The 18,269-nt window shown below is 42.8% G+C and overlaps 2 protein-coding genes across 6 annotated transcripts in view; both read right to left on the reverse strand.

The window, feature by feature from the left end:
* Positions 1-5,437, reverse strand: part of DCLK1 (doublecortin like kinase 1) — a 342,607-nt gene extending 337,170 nt beyond the window's left edge. For 2 of the 5 annotated variants that reach the window (XM_032880060.1, XM_032880062.1), the window contains exons 1-2: positions 5,157-5,415; positions 143-537 (exon numbers count right to left, since the gene is read on the reverse strand). In XM_032880060.1, coding sequence (XP_032735951.1) covers positions 143-518 — 376 coding nt within the window. In that variant the 5' untranslated portion in view covers positions 519-537; positions 5,157-5,415. Of the gene's footprint in view, positions 1-142; positions 538-5,156 lie in introns of all 5 variants that reach the window. The other 3 variants (XM_032880059.1, XM_032880061.1, XM_032880063.1) reach the window with 2 other exon arrangements.
* A 10,633-nt stretch (positions 5,438-16,070) lies between these two features.
* LOC116880727 (transcription factor BTF3-like) lies at positions 16,071-16,954 on the reverse strand. Its single transcript, XM_032880066.1, has one exon. The coding sequence runs from the start codon at positions 16,837-16,839 to the stop codon at positions 16,351-16,353; it is 489 nt and encodes a 162-aa protein (XP_032735957.1). The 5' UTR covers positions 16,840-16,954; the 3' UTR covers positions 16,071-16,350.
* Between the last annotated feature and the right edge of the window lie 1,315 nt (positions 16,955-18,269).

Below are 18,269 nucleotides of genomic sequence, written 5' to 3' on the forward strand. Positions count from 1 at the left end.
GTGAACTCCCAATGTGTGAACAATTAGGATCACGGCCTTGGGCTGAATGCTGCCTCTCAGAGATCAACTGAGGGCAGGTGCCTAGAACAGGTGGAAAAAACGAGAACATATCCTCGAGGGTCCCTTGGAAGGGAGCACTCACCTTCCACCAGTTGGTCCAGGCTGGAAATCTTCTTGAGCCCATCGATGGTGTAGATCGTTCTCACTCCCTGGGGCAAATTCACGTTATCCGAGAGAGTTCGGGTCAAATCAGCCAGCAGGGCCTCAAAAGATCGGAAGCGGTCTGGGGAGATGGCATACACAATCCCTTTGAAGTATCTATCTCCGTTTCGATAGAAACGAACTTTCTTGGCCTTCTTCTCAGAGCTGAGGGTCTGCAGCGTGCGGGTTCGGTAGAAGCTGCAGTGGGCACTGTGCGTTGGGCTGGGCAGCCCATTCACCCGCGACCCTCTGCTGTATCTCTGAGCCTTATCCCGCTCGTCAAAGTGCTCCAGCTCCATGTCTCTGCCGAAGGACATGACGGAGTTAAAGTGGAACCTGGGAGGCACAGAAGGGGGGGAAGAAAAAACAGAGACACATACTTATGTTATTTTAAGATCATGGTTTGAAAGGCTCGGCTCCAGAGCAGCTGGTGGAAATACGGCCGTAATCGATGATATATTTAATGCGCGTGATCAAGTTGGAAGAGAAGGAAGAAGTAGAAGACGCAGCCCCATGCAAAGAGCCTATCAGTCAACCCCAGTTTAGTTAGAAACAGCTCCTATGGAGGGACCACCGACCCCTCTCGGGCTCTGAACAGCTGTTACTTCCCAGTCACATCAAACCTTTCCAAGTCATAATAGCCCTATTTACAGAGGAAGAAAACAAGGCATGGAAAAACTTCTCCAAGATATACATCGAGAAATGCTTGAACCAAGACCTCCCACCCAGGTCTGCTTGACTCCAAAGTCCAGACCTCCCTACAGTGTGCTCACTCTGGTGGCAGATGGAAGATAAGCTTTCATATTACCGTAGGGCTGATGATAGGACGGGGTGGTGGGCCGGGAACCAAAAGGAGGGGGGTCAGCATTTAACAGATTAAAAACGCTTTACGAAGTTTTGTGCTCCCCCTTGCCAGATGGAGAGCCAACTGAATCAATCCCCAGGTTCCACCAACTTAAGACTTTCCAACATATTCACATATTCGATAACAGCTTTTTTAAAAATGATTTCACCATAACTCATTTGCTTACATTTCGTGCCTCGGATAAGCTGGGTTAAAAAAAGCAGAAAAAGGTTGCGGAGGAAGAAGAAAAAGAACAGAAGGGATAAAAGTTACTTTTGGGGATGGCTCTGCCTTTCCTTCCACTCTATTTTCATGGCTGAGGGAATTGAGGCTTTAGAGATGTTGATCAAGTACATTTCTCAAGGTTAGTACAGTATCAAGTTTGGATCAACATCTTTAAAGCCTCGCTTCTTCAACTACACATAGGAACGCCAGTCATATCTAGCTCTTAATTAATATTAAGTGTGGTTACATGAAGCACTGGAGAGAGTGTCAAGCATGTATTATTAATGTTTTTTATTAATAAGATCTGCTTTTCTGTTCTTAACTCTGTCACAGAAAGAACTAGTAAGAATTGAATCTCCCCCTTCTGGTAAGGAAAGCTCCTTGGGAGTCTGCTGATTTTCATCTCATGACCCTTCTGAAAGATATGCTTGCTCCCCCGACGGTCTCCATTGGACCTTCTATAGAGCCCTGTCATCAGCAAGCTAGCCTGTGGGATCAATGCATCCTTGCTAAGGGGTTAGGTGAGAAAGGCTTATGATGTTGACCCTTGCAGGGGATCCGGATTTTAACAGGTCAATCTAGAAAGCATTCAAAGGAAAGAAGTTTTGATGACAAAATTTCCGGCATGGTGAAATACAATATAAGTGAAACAGAAAATATGGGGCAAGAACCTTATGAGTGCTCCCCAAATCCCACCACATAGATGATGCTGCCTTTCTGAAGGTCAGTCCAAACTAACCAAAAGTACTGCCAAGCCTCCCTGACCTTTCCTTGACCCTCAGTAGAATAACATCTGATCCATTCAGAGTGGCTCAAAGTTCATGTTTAAAAGCACTGCTAGAGATTGTGTACCCCTGAAATGAAGTGGAAGAAGTTAGAGTTTATTGAATGTCTATGGCATGCCTGACACTATTATTCAGCAATCAATTGTGTAATATGCTAACAATTCCCTTCTAACCCTCACAACAATCCAGTGAGGTCAGTAATATTATGACTGAAGGCAAGTATGGGATAGAGGCAGGGTCCCAGAGTCATAATTGGGGGAGCTGGGATTTGAAAGTAGCTTTACTCTGACTCTGAAGCTGGCGCTCCCATCTTTCTGCCCCATGTGCTTTGTCTTAGAGGCCAGACTCCCTGAGACCCTCCCTAGACCCCTTCCCCATAAAAATAGGGGTTTTTAAAGCCCTGACTCTTAACCAGGCCTGTGACCTTGAGGAGGCTACTTAACTGAGGAAGTCTTCCTCTGCAAAGAGAGGGGACTGTGGTCACCAGGCCAGGCCAATAAGGTCTTCACCTGCTCATCATTCTACTGCTGACCCCGGGGGGGGGGTGTGGGGAGACCTCAAACCTGGACTGATTATTAGTTCAGTGTATTTTTTTTCCTCCAAGCATGAAAACTACCTCATGTCTCTTAATAACTCATAATAGCCTAAATTTGTATTTTCCAGAAAAAGTGATACCATACATAGGTAGATAGGAACTAGTTTCATTGATTTTGAAGTTGGATAACTTCAAAACAATGATCCAGTTCCTCAGGCAGCTACTAACTGAATAACAGAACCAATATTTTGCCCATGGTATCATTGCTCCCACTTTTTTTCTTAATCTCCTCCTGACATGAGCTGTTTTGTCTTCTAAAAGGGGTGTGTGGGGGAGGGAGGAGTACTCATACCACCTCACTAAGCTCTTCAAACTTCACATATTACGAAGGCCAGGTTGGCTTTTGAAGCTTCTGTTTTATTTTTAAAGGCAGTAAGCAATCTTACAACCTGAGGGGTTTCCTCTCAAATCTATATGAACCAAGGGACAACAGGTAGGACCATAGCAAAGGGTGGCACAACCGTGTCAGCAGAGAGTGCCCATGTAGTGTGAAGGGGCTTTTATCGATTCACAATTTGCAAAAGGCAAATAATGTAGGCATTCCCTAGAGGAATCAGGCTTCTGGAACCAAGAGTTCTACCCCCAAAGCGGGGGTGGGGGGGGAGTCAATTTTAAAATAGACAAGAGTTGATTTTGTTTTATTTGTGTATTTCCTCAAACTTGATCATATGTTCAACCAGGACAAGCACATCTCTGACTTCCCTTCACTGAGCCTGCCCAAAAGTAAGTAATGATGCTGGGGACAAAGAAAAACCACACTCAAAGTGAAATAGTTTTCGAGGCTACGGCTACCACTAAAGGAATGTCAAAAACCACACTACACACCCTAATGTTCCATAATTATGTGCGACATCAAAACGGGTGTTCCTTCTCTTGCCTTGACTGGCTCAGCTCTCCAGTTGGCTTAGTCACGTACTTGAACCACCAGCTCCTAGAGAAGATTCCCTGGACTTCTACAGGTTCTTGCTTTCTGCACAGGAAACCACTGAAGCACAGAGACACACATTCGCGGACCATCGATGGCTAGACACCTGGGCACATGGGTGTCATGGTACGAAGAAGGTAACCAAAGGGCCAGAGCCACAGAGATCACAGGCGCTTGAGAGGGGAAGAAGGGGGCCCGACTCTTATCTGAGATCTTCCTATAAACACTGCCATGCCAAGAAATCAGCATCCTCAATTGTCTTCTGTGGGATTTCTCACCATTTTGAGGAACCTCTGCGTTCATCCTTCTCTAGATAAGGATGTGAGTTCCTGTTTCAGAGATCTACACAAACACACACCCCAAAAAATAATCTGGCATAAAGATTACCACATCTAAACGGACGCTGGACCTGTAAGTCCCCAGGGATATTTTGCCAGTGGAACTAGGATGCAAGTGGATGGGCAGGCGTGGACTAAGAGGCGTGCACGCACACCTTCAGAGTGCATGTACCACCGTGGACACAGACATCACAGGATGTGTGCCAATCTTTTATAATGTGCCTACATATAACCCCTCTTAAAATCCCTTCTGACCCGCCTTCATGTGACATTTCATACTTAAAAGACTGTCCTACTTTCCTTTCTAGTGGAAAGGCGATATATTTAGGAACATTCACAAAGCATATTCACGGAACACCTTGCAGTGTGGCCGCTCACTGCGTGTGCACCATAACCTGGACACACTCACAGGTGCGGAGAGAGGGAGCCAGTTTGAATGAAACCTTTCATTTGCTCCATCTCTTACAAGCATTGGCTTTCCAAATCCAGCAGTGATTCCGCGCAAACCTGGTTTTCAAAAGCAGCCTCTTTTGTGGGGCAATGCAGGGCTGTGCATGCGCTCCCACTAGGAGGAAAATGCCATTTCCTCTCCGCATGCTTTTAGCACTGCAGGTACTAATTTGTACATGAGGCAGCCTCGCTGTCCCTGAAGGAACTTGAGACCCTGCAAATGTACTAGCAACACCCACACCGCAGCCACCAACCACGCACAGATCGCCCCATCTTCAAGCACACCACCCTCCCGGGCACACGAGAAAGCACACACACAATAAGAGGCCTGGCCCGGCCACTCCTTCTAGGCGCAGACTTGGTCCTCCCTCCGCGGCCAGTTCTGACAATGACAAACACATCGCCCAGCTCCTCCGCCCTGGCTCTCCATCTCCACTAACAACGTGGCGAAAAGCCTGGCGGAGAGGGTGGAGGGGGGGCGCGCCCTACTCCCCGTTTTAAGCCCGGTGGCACCAGACAAAAGAGGCAGGTGCCAGCAGCCCGGGAGCCGCCCGTACACACCGCCCCCGGCCGAGGCCAGTCTGGCCACCGCAGGGCAGCGCCTTTCGAGGAACGGCGGGCAGGGTGGCGGCGGCGCCGGGCCAAGGGGGGCGCCCGCCCTGCCCTGCACGCCCCGGGCTTCCTCGGCGCCCCACGGCGGCGGGAGGAGAGGACGCTGCGAGTCCCCCGGCAGGGACCCGCCCGGGCCGGCCCTGCCCGCAGCTCCCTTCCCCAGCGAAGGCAAACCACGCACCGGTCCGCGGAGAGACGCTGCCGGGGGTCTTTGTGGCCGCCTCGGGGCCGCCTCCTGGTGCTGTCCTCACCGGGCTGGGCGCGGCCGGGGCTGCGGGGCTGCGGGGCTGCGGGGCGGCGGCGGGGCCGGGGCTGGGCTGCAGCAGCTGGGGAGCGCGGGCGTCTCAGCTGCAGCCGCTAGTGCAGGGATGCGCCTCTGCCGGCTCTCATTGAAATGCGGCGCTTCGCACAGCCTCACTCCAGCCTCTCTCCGGAGGAGGGCGGCGGCGGCGGCGGCGGGCGCGCTCCCTTTTCTTGTGGCTCCCTCTCACACGCCCTCCCCGCTCCCTCCTTCTCCTCCTCCGCGTGCGCGCTCCGGAGCCCCCGCCCTTCTTGGCAGGGCGCACCTACCACGGCTGCGCCGGGGGTCCTCCTCCTCCTCCCCCACGCCCTCTCCGACCGCAGCGACCTCCGTGCGGCTGGCCTGAACAACCCCCCCAAGCTCCCCATTCCTTAGGAGTGGTTGTCTGGAGGTAGGGAAAGATCGGATGGGGGCCTGGGGACAGCGGAAGAGAACATGGACGGGGCCAGGACTGAGCCAGGAAAAGTGCGAGATGGGGGGATTGGTGAGAGGTGGCGCAACGGAGAGTCCCCCCACCCCACCCCAGGGAAGACAAGGGAAACAATTATTTCCTCCTCCCCTGACAGCCTCCCCTACAGACACACACTTTATGTGACTTCATGATTTAACACTTTTCCCAGGATTATGGAAGCTAACGTAATGCATTCTCACACTCCAGTCCAAGATGCATCCATGCAGTTCCTCCAGGGAAGGACCAACCCTGGACCCTCCTAATCACACTCCAGTGTCACCCTCAGTCCCCTTATTGGGAGGGACCAGTTCTGCATTGACCCCACCAGGCATGTCCATTTGACCCCAGTACTTAAATAGTGACCTGTGTTTAGAGCCGAGTATGTTACAAAAGGCACTTGGTAACTTAAAGGCCAGGTTTCCTTTCTGGAAACTCCTGGTTGCCAAGGCCTTTGGTCAGCGCTGGAAAGCCCCGTGAGCTCATCACAAGCCTTCCCTCCTGGGGCAGGAATGTTCTCAGAACCCAGGCTGTGGACAGCTTCCTCCAGTCTTTGCACAAAAGCCCAGGGAATGAGAGCAGGTCGCTGACTTCCATGAAACTGTAGCCTGGTTCAATGGGCAGCCTAAATTTTGGTCCGGGTTAATCTCCTTCAGTCATGTCGCTTGGGACATATATTTGTCCCACATATGCATACATATACAAAGACACATGTGTATTTTTCTCTCTTCCGGGGCTTGAACCTTTTTGTGGAAAATCAAAATTTTCTTTTTCTCTAGCCCATTGAGTCCAGTTACATATTTGACTACTCATTATTAATAAGAGCTAATCTGAAATACTCTCAGAGTACATATAAATACTAAATAATCACCATTTGTTATAAAATGCCACTCAAATGAGATGCATGTTGCATATTCAACAAGTTGCTGCAATATTTATTTCTGAACTATTTAATAACCCAGGGATGAGACTATGTGAACTCATCAAATTGACTAAAAGCAAAGTACTGAGCCTATCCCTTCAAATTCTAATACAAAATGCGGGCCAAGGGGTAAGCACAGAGAAAGTAAGAAGCCAAGTGTACTTTCTTGAGAACAGAAATCAGAACTTCTATTTATCTTGCAAGTGACAATGCCAAGTAATTTCTGTCCAAATGCTAAACCAAGAAATAAATTCCGTTTCCTAACCCCTATGGATATTCTATCGGGTCATTTCTTAAGCACTTTAAGTAATTCAGCCGTATCTTACCTCCTTCCTAGTGACCTATCTGGGACATGCAGATAATGTGTTTAAAAAACTAGGGGCGGAAAAAACCCACCTTTGTGTGTGACTCTCTCGGATTGCTCTCACTAGATGTAATTGGGCATCATTAGGTCTTTCAAGGAACCAAGAGCACTGAGAATAGATGGGCCCACTAAGGAGTCCCCGCTGGCTCTCACTGCCATCACACCATTTCATCAGAACAGCAGGCTGGTGCTAAGTGGCACCCAGTGACTGGACCGAAGTAATTGTGGAAGTCCATAAGTTACTTCTAGGAAGTTCAATGAAATTTAACCACAAAACTCCTAATTCAAGTAATTTTCAAAGACTGATGTTACCTCCTTTATATTACCAAGGTATGGATCAAAGAAATGATTGGAATTAATGTGTCCTTCCCTCATGAAAATCTGAAGTTAATGGAGATCTCTCTCCAACTCTCCAAAGCTAACGCTATTAAGTCGTGCACCCCAATCACTGCTCCAGACAGCCACAGCTCTGCACCCCGCGGCTGACAGCGGCGTGGCCCCAGCTCTGTCAGTGGCTCCTATTAGCTGAGTGCTTGCCTTTTGCCGTGCTGGGGCATCTGTACATTTTCTTATTTCACACTCGTAAGAGCCGTTCAAGGTAGGCATCCTTATCCTTACCTTACAGATGAAGGAATTTAGGCATAGTCAAGTTACATCATTTGCAAATAGCAGGCAGCTAATAAATGCCAAGCCCAAATCCATTTTTAAAATCCCTATGTTTTAAAATTCAAGTCAGTTTTCCAATTGCTATGCCCATATGCTTGAAAAGCCATATGAAATTCTAGTCTGAAGTGTACTCTCTTTTCAAAAATGCAGTCTTTTAATCAAGGAATGTATTATTTCATAAGAGGGAGAGAGAACAACTCTTTGCTGTTGTGAACACTGCTTCCTTTAGTGATGGGTACATCAAATGTATCTATTCTGGGCTAAATTTTCATGAGACTATTTGCATGTCACCCTCTGACACAGGTTGATGGACAATCTTAGCTACATGTGTTTGCTTTTTTTTTCCCCCTGAAAGTAAGTTTTCAGGTCCAAACCAAGGAAAAGAAAGAGAACTAAAGAAAAATAATTTTTAGTTGACCATGTATCTCTTTTCAGGTACATTTTATTGGCTCCTTCATAGAAAATAGGCTCCATCACATAGATTCAAAGAGAATAATAGAAAATGGAATATGAGCAGGAAGAGATGCACTTACTGTTTTTCTCTCTAGAAGGGGAATTTACTCTGTCTCCTCCATAATCTCTCTGCAGTCCTCCTCGGGGGCCAAGGAGGCAGGGCTCCTGGGTGGGGGTACCCAGGCATATTTACTGACCACCACAATTGTGAAAAACAGCTTTATAGAATATGATCATCATTCTAATTTTCCTTATATTTCATCCTGTGTATGATAAAGGCTCTTTATGGCATTTTCCACATTTTTTCTTAATTACCCCTAATGACAGAGCACTTACTTCCTCTGCTTTCTACTAGAAAGACAGAATTGTAATGATGAGGGACCTTGACAGCAGCCTGTCCAATTTTTACCCCATGCATGAATTCCTTCTATAACAAGTAGTTTTTCTGCCTCCTCTCTGTTGCTTCTAACAGTGGCCATTGTGATAAAAATAAGGACAAATAAGATTATCCTCTAAGAGTTAGGCAAGATCAGGGAATTCTAGACACAACGGACAAGATCTCTATAAATAGTTACCTAACTGGCCATGCATCTCTGGCTTGGCACTCCAAATGTGCTGAGGGACCAAACTATACCAGGTTCTAGAGACACACAAGGGAGGAAGGGATTCTCCCACCTTGAGATGCCCTCCCTAAGCTGACAGAGAGCTTCCCAAAGCTCAGTTTGCACTTTCATGTCTAATTCCTCAAGTGTCATTTCCTTCAGCAGAGGGGAGCTCAACACAGTCCACTTCCCTGCTGAGCAGCTCCCCACAATATACTGAGAGACACTTCCCTGGAATTTCCCTGGCCCCAGGTCTTCTCTTTCCCTCTATGAGAGAACAAATCTAATGGTCCTGCCTTTACTTGACAGCCCTATTATATTCTACCAAATTCTACTCTCCCTCATCCGCTGCTTCTCGGAACTGGACATGGCCCCGCAAGGGTGTTCCAACTGGGGAAGTTTGTGACTTCTATCCTTCTCCACACACTGCTTCTATTAAAGGAGCCTAACATCAAATCAGCATCTCAGGCAGGCCACACTACTGACTCATGCAGTGAGTTAAAATCTCCATGCATTTCACATGTTTTGCTCTTAAGGTCTCTTATCCTGTATTTGTTCAATTAGATGTGGCGAACTTAGGTCCAATATTCTGTATTTTTCCTTATTCGATTGCCTGTTGCTATTTGATCCACCTTTCTAACCTGTTGAGTGAGATCCTTTTGGACACATTATGTCACTCGCGCCAGCTTTTTTTGTCAGTCTCATTAACGCTACACCAACATCCTCATCTCAGTCGTTGATAAGAGCTTTCAACAGAAACATGGTCACAGCAGGCTTTGTTGGCTCAAGATGCCCAAGATGACCACTCCAGGTTGACCACTGATGGCAAAAGACTCCCTCAATGTACTCAGTAATTACAGAGGCTAAACATGTTCTCTACAGCAAAGAAATGTCAGGGGATCCAGTGATAGCTAAAATTTGTGTTTTTACATCTAGGATTGTATCCTGGACTTCCATACCATTCTTTCATTCACCCATCCATCCATCCAATAAATAATTGTCCAGTGTCTCCGATGCGCCGGGCACTGTGCTAGGTGGCAGGAATGCCGTCATGAGATAGAATTACAAGTATTCTCTGCCCTTGGCATTGCCGGCCTATAGGGAGACAGATGTGAAACACATACTAACACAAATAATTATTTAATTTCCAAAAGGCTAAGTACTGGGAAAGAAAAGAACAAAGAGCTTCAGAGAAAGCCTCCCCGAGGAAGTAACATTTCAGCAGAGACCCAAAGCTAGCCAGGCAACAGAGTGGAAGAGTATGATTACAAGCAGAAAAAATAGCCCTGTGAAGACTGAGTGGGAAGTAGCTTGTTCTAGGAGCCAGAGGTGGGCGGAGTGGCTGCGGAAGCCTGGAGGGAGGTGGGCTGTGAAGGCAGGCAGGTGCCAGTGCTTCAAGGTCCGGAGTCCGTGAGCCATATTAAAGAATGAGGACCCTGTCCTAAGAGAAAAGGGAAATCACCAAAGGGTTTGAAGCAGAACACGGACCAGATCAGAGCTACGCGTTTAAAACCTCTTCTTGCATGGAACACTGGGTGTGGTGCATAAACAATGAATTTTGGAACACTGAAATAAAATAAAAGTTTTAAAAAATAAAAATAAAAGCTCCTCTTGCTTTCCTGGCTGCTGTGGGAGCATATTGGAGAAGCACAGGGGAATAAGAACAATTTCACTTTCAAGGTCTCGCTTGGAGAGGGTGGCAGGGAAGAACAGTGGGTGGGAGTGAAACTTCCGGCTGATACATATTTACTATGTTTCTCTTGTGATAGGAATCTGAGTTTATTCAGGTATCTAAATCCATGCAGTTTTTTAAATCCAGGGATTAAATACAGCATCTCCAAGGTAAAATGTTTAAAATTATTGGTCATTTTGATACAATCATTTCAGCAAAATAATTTTAAAGTGTGTATTTGTACATTCTATCACTGTTCTGAGGCATGGAGAAGTCCCCCCAACAAAAGAAAAATTTTACTTAAAGATCCTAAAATTAACCTCGAAATAATCACCTTTGCTAAACGCATTTGGATAGAATTTTATTCTGCCACGTTCTTCCAGAAATTTCTTAAGTAGATGATTCACTTTTTATACGCATTAAGGCACACTTGTTTTAAAATATACCACTTCGCTGATTCTCATTCCCCGAGATCTCTCACTGATTCCATGGGACACGCATACCGAAGAAATCACAATAGTTACGTAAGTACCCTGGGAATGTAGCAGAACTACAGAACCAGAAACACCTAGGACTTTTTAGACCTGGGGTCAGACTACAGTGATTATCCTTTTATCAAAAATGCATGTGGACCGAATAACTTCATCCATAAAATCAAAGAATCTTTGGTAACTTTTGAATGTGTCCCAAGTTGTATTTTATTTTGTTTTGTTTTATATTTGTGGACGTGGATTCTGAAAGGTGTCTTACAAACAAAGAGAAACTAAATTTCTGCTGTTGATAATCTTCTAGGTGAAAAAAATCAAAGTTTGTGTGTGTGTGTGTGTGTGTGTGTGTGTGTTCCTCTAAATTTTTTCACACATATGTACACATACAAAAAATATAGTCTTAAGTAGAAAAAAAAAGTGGTATGTTAATATATATAACATATGTGACACTAACACCACCCTACCCTTCTTGGTTCTAATAAAACATGAGGCCAAATGATGGAATACATTGTTTTTTTAAAAACTGATAAGCATGATTCAAGGAACAAATACAGAGAAGGGAGAGGAAGCAGAACTGGCTTTACCTTGAGCGCACGGAGTTTCAGCATTCACAGCCGCTCAAGGCAGGAGGACTGGAAGCAAAGGCTAGAACACGCTCAATAGGAAATACTGAAAAGGAAACCCTATTCATAAAGCTGTGACCTCAAAGGGCTGCACTCTCAGCAAAAGAGTCCCTGTCTCAAAATTTGGTGTTAGGTAGAGAAGAAAAATAGTCCCTAAGAATTTAGATGCACAAGCTGGAACTCATGGAGGTTAGCTGTCTAAAGTTCTACAGTCCTGGTAGCTTGAAAAACCTTCAAGTACTCAATTCAAACAGTCTCCAAGCACTTAGGAGAAGAAAACTAAATCCTCGTTGAAGAAACCCATATATAGTCTTAAGCCTCAAAAAATTACTAATAAACTTACAAAATACATATAGTCTTATGGTTTAAAAAGTATTATAAAATACATCAGTAAAGAAGGTGTTGTGAGTGCTATGAGTTAGAAAAAAATGGCAGAAAATAAAATCAGAATCAAAATGATTTCAGTTAATGGTATTATCAAACATGGGATATAAAAATATAAATATAAAATATAAAATAAATATAAAAAATATAAATATCTACATAATATAAAAGAGAGGATGCAAAGTGTAAACCAAGAGGAAGGGATGATGAAAAAGACTAAGTATCTTTGAAAAAAGTATCAAAAAGAATTTGTAAAAATTAAAAATAAAATAACTGAAATTAGAATCTGAACAATGGGTTTATCAGCAGATCTGTGCTGTTGAGAAAAGATTTAGCAAACTAGAAATTAGATACAAAGAACTAATTCATAATGCAACACAGAGAAATGAAGACATAGAAGACATAAATGCTAATTTAGTAAAAATTTCAAAATATACACCTAGGTGGATTTCCTGAAAGAGAGAGAGGGGACAGGGAATCTTTGAAGAAGCTTTTTTCTTCACTATAATAGTTTATGTGTATGGTTTATAATAACTATAGTTTATAGTGAAAGTGTAGAGAAAATAGGACAAATTACATTGATCCTCCCTCTTCACAGATTCTCTATTTCCAAATTTATCTATGTGCTAAAATTTATTTGTAACCCCCAAGTCAATCCTGCAGCCCTTGCCTGGTTACTCACAGACGTGCACAGAAGGGCAAAATACTCTTCCCACCACATGCTCCCAGCTGAAGTCCAACTGGGAGGCCTCCTCTTATTTCAGCTCTCATAGCGCAAACTTGTGTCTTTTTCAAAGTCTATTGAGTGCCTTGTCTTTTCCATTTTTGTGCTTTTTTTGGTGATTTTGCTGTTGAAATGCCTCCCAAGCTCGGTGCTGAAGTGCTCTCTTAGTGTTCCTAAGGGCAAGAAGGTTGTGATGGGCCTGACAAACAGATATTAGATAAGCTTCCCTCAGTCATGGGTTATCGTGCTGCTGGCTATGAGTTCGGGGTTAAAGAATCAACCATATGTATGAAACGCATATAAAACAAGGTTATATATTGATCATTGATGAAAATGTTGAGACCAGAAGCTCACAGGAACCTAACCCTATATTCCCTCTAGAAACAATAGTTCAGTATTTGCTAATTCAGTGTTTATAGCAACTTCATAGAATAAAACTACTGCAAATAATGAACGCCAGCTTTGTCCAGAAGGGAATGAAATAGAAACCAGAGAACAGAGGAATGACATCTTCAAGGTGCCCAGATAAGATAATTATTAACTATAAATGCAAACCAAAGAAAATAGTTCTCAAGAATAAGAGTGGTATAGGGGTGCCTGGGTGGCTCAGTCAGTTAAGTGTCTGCCTTTGGCTCAAGTCACGATCCCAGAGGTCCTAGGAACTAGCCCTATCTTGGGCTCCCTGCTCAGCAGGATGCCTGCTTCTTGCTCTCTCTCTCTGCTGCTCCCTGCCTTGCTCATGCTCTCTCTCACTCTCTCACTCTCTCTCTCAAATAAATAAATATATTTTTAAAAAAGAATCAGAGCGGTATAAAGATATTTTTCAGAGAAACTAAAACTGAAAATGTTTACCACCTATAAATATCACTTAAATTCTAAAAAAAAATGCATTTCTAGAATAAAAAAATTCATTCATGTGTAAAAAATGAACAGCAAAGAAAATGATAACACTTAGTATGTAAAAATAATAATGTGGAGTTGCAAAAAGAGGGAACTAGAATTCAATGTTTGGGAGAGGTGGTTTAAATTTTAAATGTTTTGAGTTTCAAAGGAAAACTAAAATGCTGATTAAATTTATGTATTGACAGGTTAAACCTGAATGTTTACATATCTAAAAGAATCACAAAAACTAGGTTAGGATGTGTAGTTTCTAAAATAATAATGTTATTAATTCTTTATAATCTTACTATAAAATTATTCTATTATTTTTCTAATTAATATAAAATAAAATATGGAAGGAGAATTTTAAAAACAACATAGAACAGTAGAACAGATAGAAAGCATAAAATAAGATGCTGGAGTTAACCAGAATATGCCAGTAATGACAAAAATATAACTGCACTGAAAACTCCAATTAGCAGGCCAAGTTGCTAGACTTGATTTTTTAAATCCATATATATATCTGTTAGTAAGAGACACATCTAAACTGTAATGACACAATAACATTTTTAATATAAAGATAGAAAAGTTACACTGAACAAATACTAATAAAGTTGAGACAAGTAAATTCAAAATTTCTAGTGATAAGGAGGTATTACATAATGATAAAAGATTTAACTGATCAAGAACATACAATGATCATGAGTAGGTGTGCACAAAATAACATGACCTCAATAATATAAGGAGAACACGATAGCATTGTAATACGAAAATGGAAAAAATTCCAATAAGTTTGCAAGTATTGTATCATACAGTCAATATATTCTCTCCTACAAAGCAATTAAGAAGGAAATTAAGAATTAAAGGGAAATAAATTTAAAAATCCATACATTTAAAAAATTTCAAATATACTCTTAATGCATTGCTTAAAGAAGAAATCACAATAGCATTTGAAAAAAAATTTTAGAAAAGCAATGAACTAAGCATCTAATTTCAGAAGTTATAAAGAAAACAACAGAATAAAACCAACATAAGTGTTTCTTTCAAGAAACAACATAAGAACTTCTGGTAGGAAAATTCTAAGATGACTCTCAAGATTTCTCTCCTTGTACACATACCCAATCTAATCCCCTGTTGTTGCATGTGGGTGGGCATTACCTAATTGGGTGAACCTTTTTTTTTTTAAAGATTTTATTTATTTATTTGACAGAGAGATCACAAGTAGGCAGAGAGGCAGACGGGGAGGGGGGGAAGCAGGCTCCCCACCGAGCAGAGAACCTGATGCGGGGCTCGATCCCAGGACCCTGAGATCATGACCCGAGCTGAAGATAGAGGCTCAACCCACTGAGCAACCCAGGTGCCCCTGGGTGAACCTTTTTAGAAGAGATCTAGAGGTCAGATACAGAAGACAAAGAGATTCAAAACTTCAGCAGGGATTCTCCTATTGGTTTAGAACAAAACACATAGCCATGCTGTGGACAACCTGTGGCAGCCACATGGCAAAGAGCTGTGTTGGTTGCTAGAAGCTGAGAATGGTCTCAGTCACCAGCTAGCAAGAAAATGGGAAGACCACGGTCATCTAACCACAAATTCTGCTAAAACCAGTGAGCTTGGAAGAGACTCCCAGGCATCAGATGAGAATCATAGCCCTAGCCGACACCTTGATTTCAGTCTGGGGGGCCCTGAGCAGAGGATCCATCTAACCCGTGTCCAGACTTAGGATAAAAAGTGGGTTATTGCCCAGGTTGCTAATTTTGTGGTCATTTGCCACACAGCAAAAGAAAACTAATACAGAGCTCACTTAATGTTACAGAAAACAATGATACAATACAGAGAATCAACAAAGACAAAAGTTGGTTCCTTAAAAATACTAATAAAATTGGGGCACCTGGGTGGCTCAGTGGGTTAAGCCTCTGCCTTCGGCTAGGTCATGATCTCAGGGTCCTGGGATCGAGCCCCTCATCGGGCTCTCTGCTCGGTGGTGAGCCTGCTTCCCCCTCTCTCTCTGCCTTCCTCTGCCTACTTGTGATCTCTGTCTGTCAAATAAATAAATAAAATCTTTAAAAAAAATACTAATAAAATAGATCAGCCTTTGGCAATACCAAGTAACAATAAAATAAGGAAGGTGAAATGTTGTAGTAATAGGGGAAAAGATGGACATGATTTTGGAAGCTGCAGGTATTTAAAAGATAATAAAAGGATATTAAAACAACTTTATACCAATACAACTTTAAAACTTAGATGAGAACAATTCTTAGAAAATATAATTTACCAAATCTAGAAAAAATAGAAATTAGTGTTTCCATTTTGGGGGGATAAATACCCAGTTTAGTAGAATTACTGGATCATATGGTATTTCTATTTTTTATTTATTTTTTTAAGATTTTATTTTTATTTACTTGACAGAGATCACAAGCAGGCAGAAATGCAGACAGAGAGGAGGAAGCAGGTTCCCTGCTGAGCAGAGAGCCCGATGCAGGGCTTGATCCCAGGACCCTGAGATCATGACCTGAGCCAAAGGCAGAGGATTTAACCTACTGAGCCACCCAGGCGCCCCTGGTATTTCTACTTTTTTTTTTTTTTTTTTTTTTTTTCCTAGGCAAAGAACTTTATTAATCTTGTTTCAAACTTTATTCCCAGGCTTCTTCAGCTTAATTAGCTGCAAAGAATGAATTGTGTATAAGCAAAAACTGAAAAGAGCTGCAGTGTCCAAGGGGCTTGGGCTTAAAAATATTAGAGATCTAGATTTTATCAGATCCATGAACAAAATTTTAAAAAGCAGTCATAATATAAAATAGCAGCTCCCAGTAACTTCTTCAAGTTTTATCTTCTCCAGAAGTTGACCCAATTCAGTTTGCTTCATTCTTGGAAGCTTCATCAAAATTCTCCACAAGATCTGGAACTTCATCATCATCATCCTCTCCGGTAGCAAGTGGTGCTTTTCCATCCACAGATTGTTTGGGCAGAGCTTCAGCCAGTCTTCTTAAACTAGTCAGACTGTCTGCACCAAGTTGGTTTAAGATACTGGGTAGCATTTCTGTCAGCTGCTTTGTCTCAGCATGGCCTGTAATGGTGAAAGTGTTCGCTTCCAGCGATGCCTGAACTTTGGGGTTGTTAAAGTGGATCACTGTTCCTTGGTTTGTGAACATATTCACTTCTTCAATACCAGAGATATTATTTACCCCTAACTTCTTTAAGGAGAACTGAAGTTTTTTGTCATCTGCTGTAGCTGTTCTATGAACCACCTTCTTCTTTCCGCGAGCAGTTCCTTTCCCACCAATGCGCACTTGTGCTTGCAGTTTGGCGAGTTTCTCCTGGTTCATGATAGTTTCTTTCATCTTGTTGGAGCGGAAATGGGACCGCGCGGGGGACTAGGGTTGGCGCTCAGGGGGTCTCGGGCGGACCAGCTGAGATTAGGTGCACACACGCGGGGACGCAAGATGGCAGCTAGAGGGAGGCCCCGGTATTTCTACTTTTTGAGGAACCTCTGTTATCTACAGTGGCTGCACCAATTTACGTCCCACCCACAGAGCACGAGAGTTCTTTTTTTTACCACATCCTCGTCCACTCAAGTTATTTCTTATCCTTTTGATTCTAGCCATTCTGGCAGGTGTTAGGTGATATCTCGTTGTGGTTTTGATTTACATTTTCCTGATGATCAGTGATGTTGAGCATCTCTTCATGCATCTATTGGCCACCTGTATATCTTCTTTGGAAAAATTCAGGTCTTCTGCCCATTTTTATAGTTGTAGTTTGTTTTTTGGGTGTTGAGTTGTGTATGCTTTTTATGTATTTTGGATATTAACCCCTTACAGGATATATAATTTGCAATGCCTTTGTGACAACATACATGGACCTAGATGGTATTATGCTAAGTGAAATAAGTCAGACTGAGAAACAAAATACTATATAATTTTACCCATATGTGTAATCTAAAAAACAATGGGTAAGCAAACAAACTGAAACCAAAATCAGATCTATAAACACAGAGAACAAACTGATGGTTGCCAGAGGGAAGGGTGGTGGGGAAGTGAGCAAGTGAGTGAAGGGGAGTGGGAGATACAGGCTTCCAGTTATGGAATGAGTAAGTCATGGGAATAAAAGGCACAGCATAGGGAATCTAGTCAATGAAACCGTAATAGTGCTGTATAGTGACAGATGGCAGTTACAGTTGTGGTGAGCACAGCATCATGTATAGAGATGTAGTGTACTATGTTGTACACCTGAAACTAATGTGATATCATGTGTCAACTATACTCAAATAAATTTTTTTAAAAGAAAATCTTCTATTTCTACTTCACCCCCCAATTATGGAACATATCATATAAAAGTAAATGTCATGCTTCCCCTGGCTTTTTCTCATACCAATACAATTGTGCATAGGTTATCAGGAAGACATAATTCACCAAAAGATTGAGCTATATAGGTTCCAAAACTATCTACTTACATGTTAAATTCTATATTTATAAGTAGCAGGACCCATCCCAGGAGTGCACCTTTTAAGTGTAAATCATTGGTTTAAAAGAGTTTGAAATGAACAAAAGCAGTGAAATTCAGGGATAGAAGTAAGAGTTACTAGAAAAAAATAGATCTAGCCTTCTAAATTTATGGTAACATAACTTCAGATAACATATTACATTCCTATATTATATTATTACATAGTGGAAAAGAAAGAGAATGAACATTTGCTGAGGGTCTACTGTATGGCAGCCACTTGGTTTGTATCCCCTTATTTAATCCTCACATCAGCTGCCTGACATCGGCTTTT

The sequence above is a fragment of the Lontra canadensis genome, unplaced genomic scaffold (genome assembly GCF_010015895.1).
Source record: "Lontra canadensis isolate GAN:19392208 unplaced genomic scaffold, GSC_riverotter_1.0 scaffold67, whole genome shotgun sequence".
NCBI lineage: Eukaryota > Metazoa > Chordata > Mammalia > Carnivora > Mustelidae > Lontra > Lontra canadensis.

Coding starts and splice junctions, on each gene's coding strand:
- LOC116880727 (XM_032880066.1), bottom strand. CDS start 16,839: ATGAAAGAAACTATCATGAACCAGGAGAAACTCGCCAAACTGCAAGCA.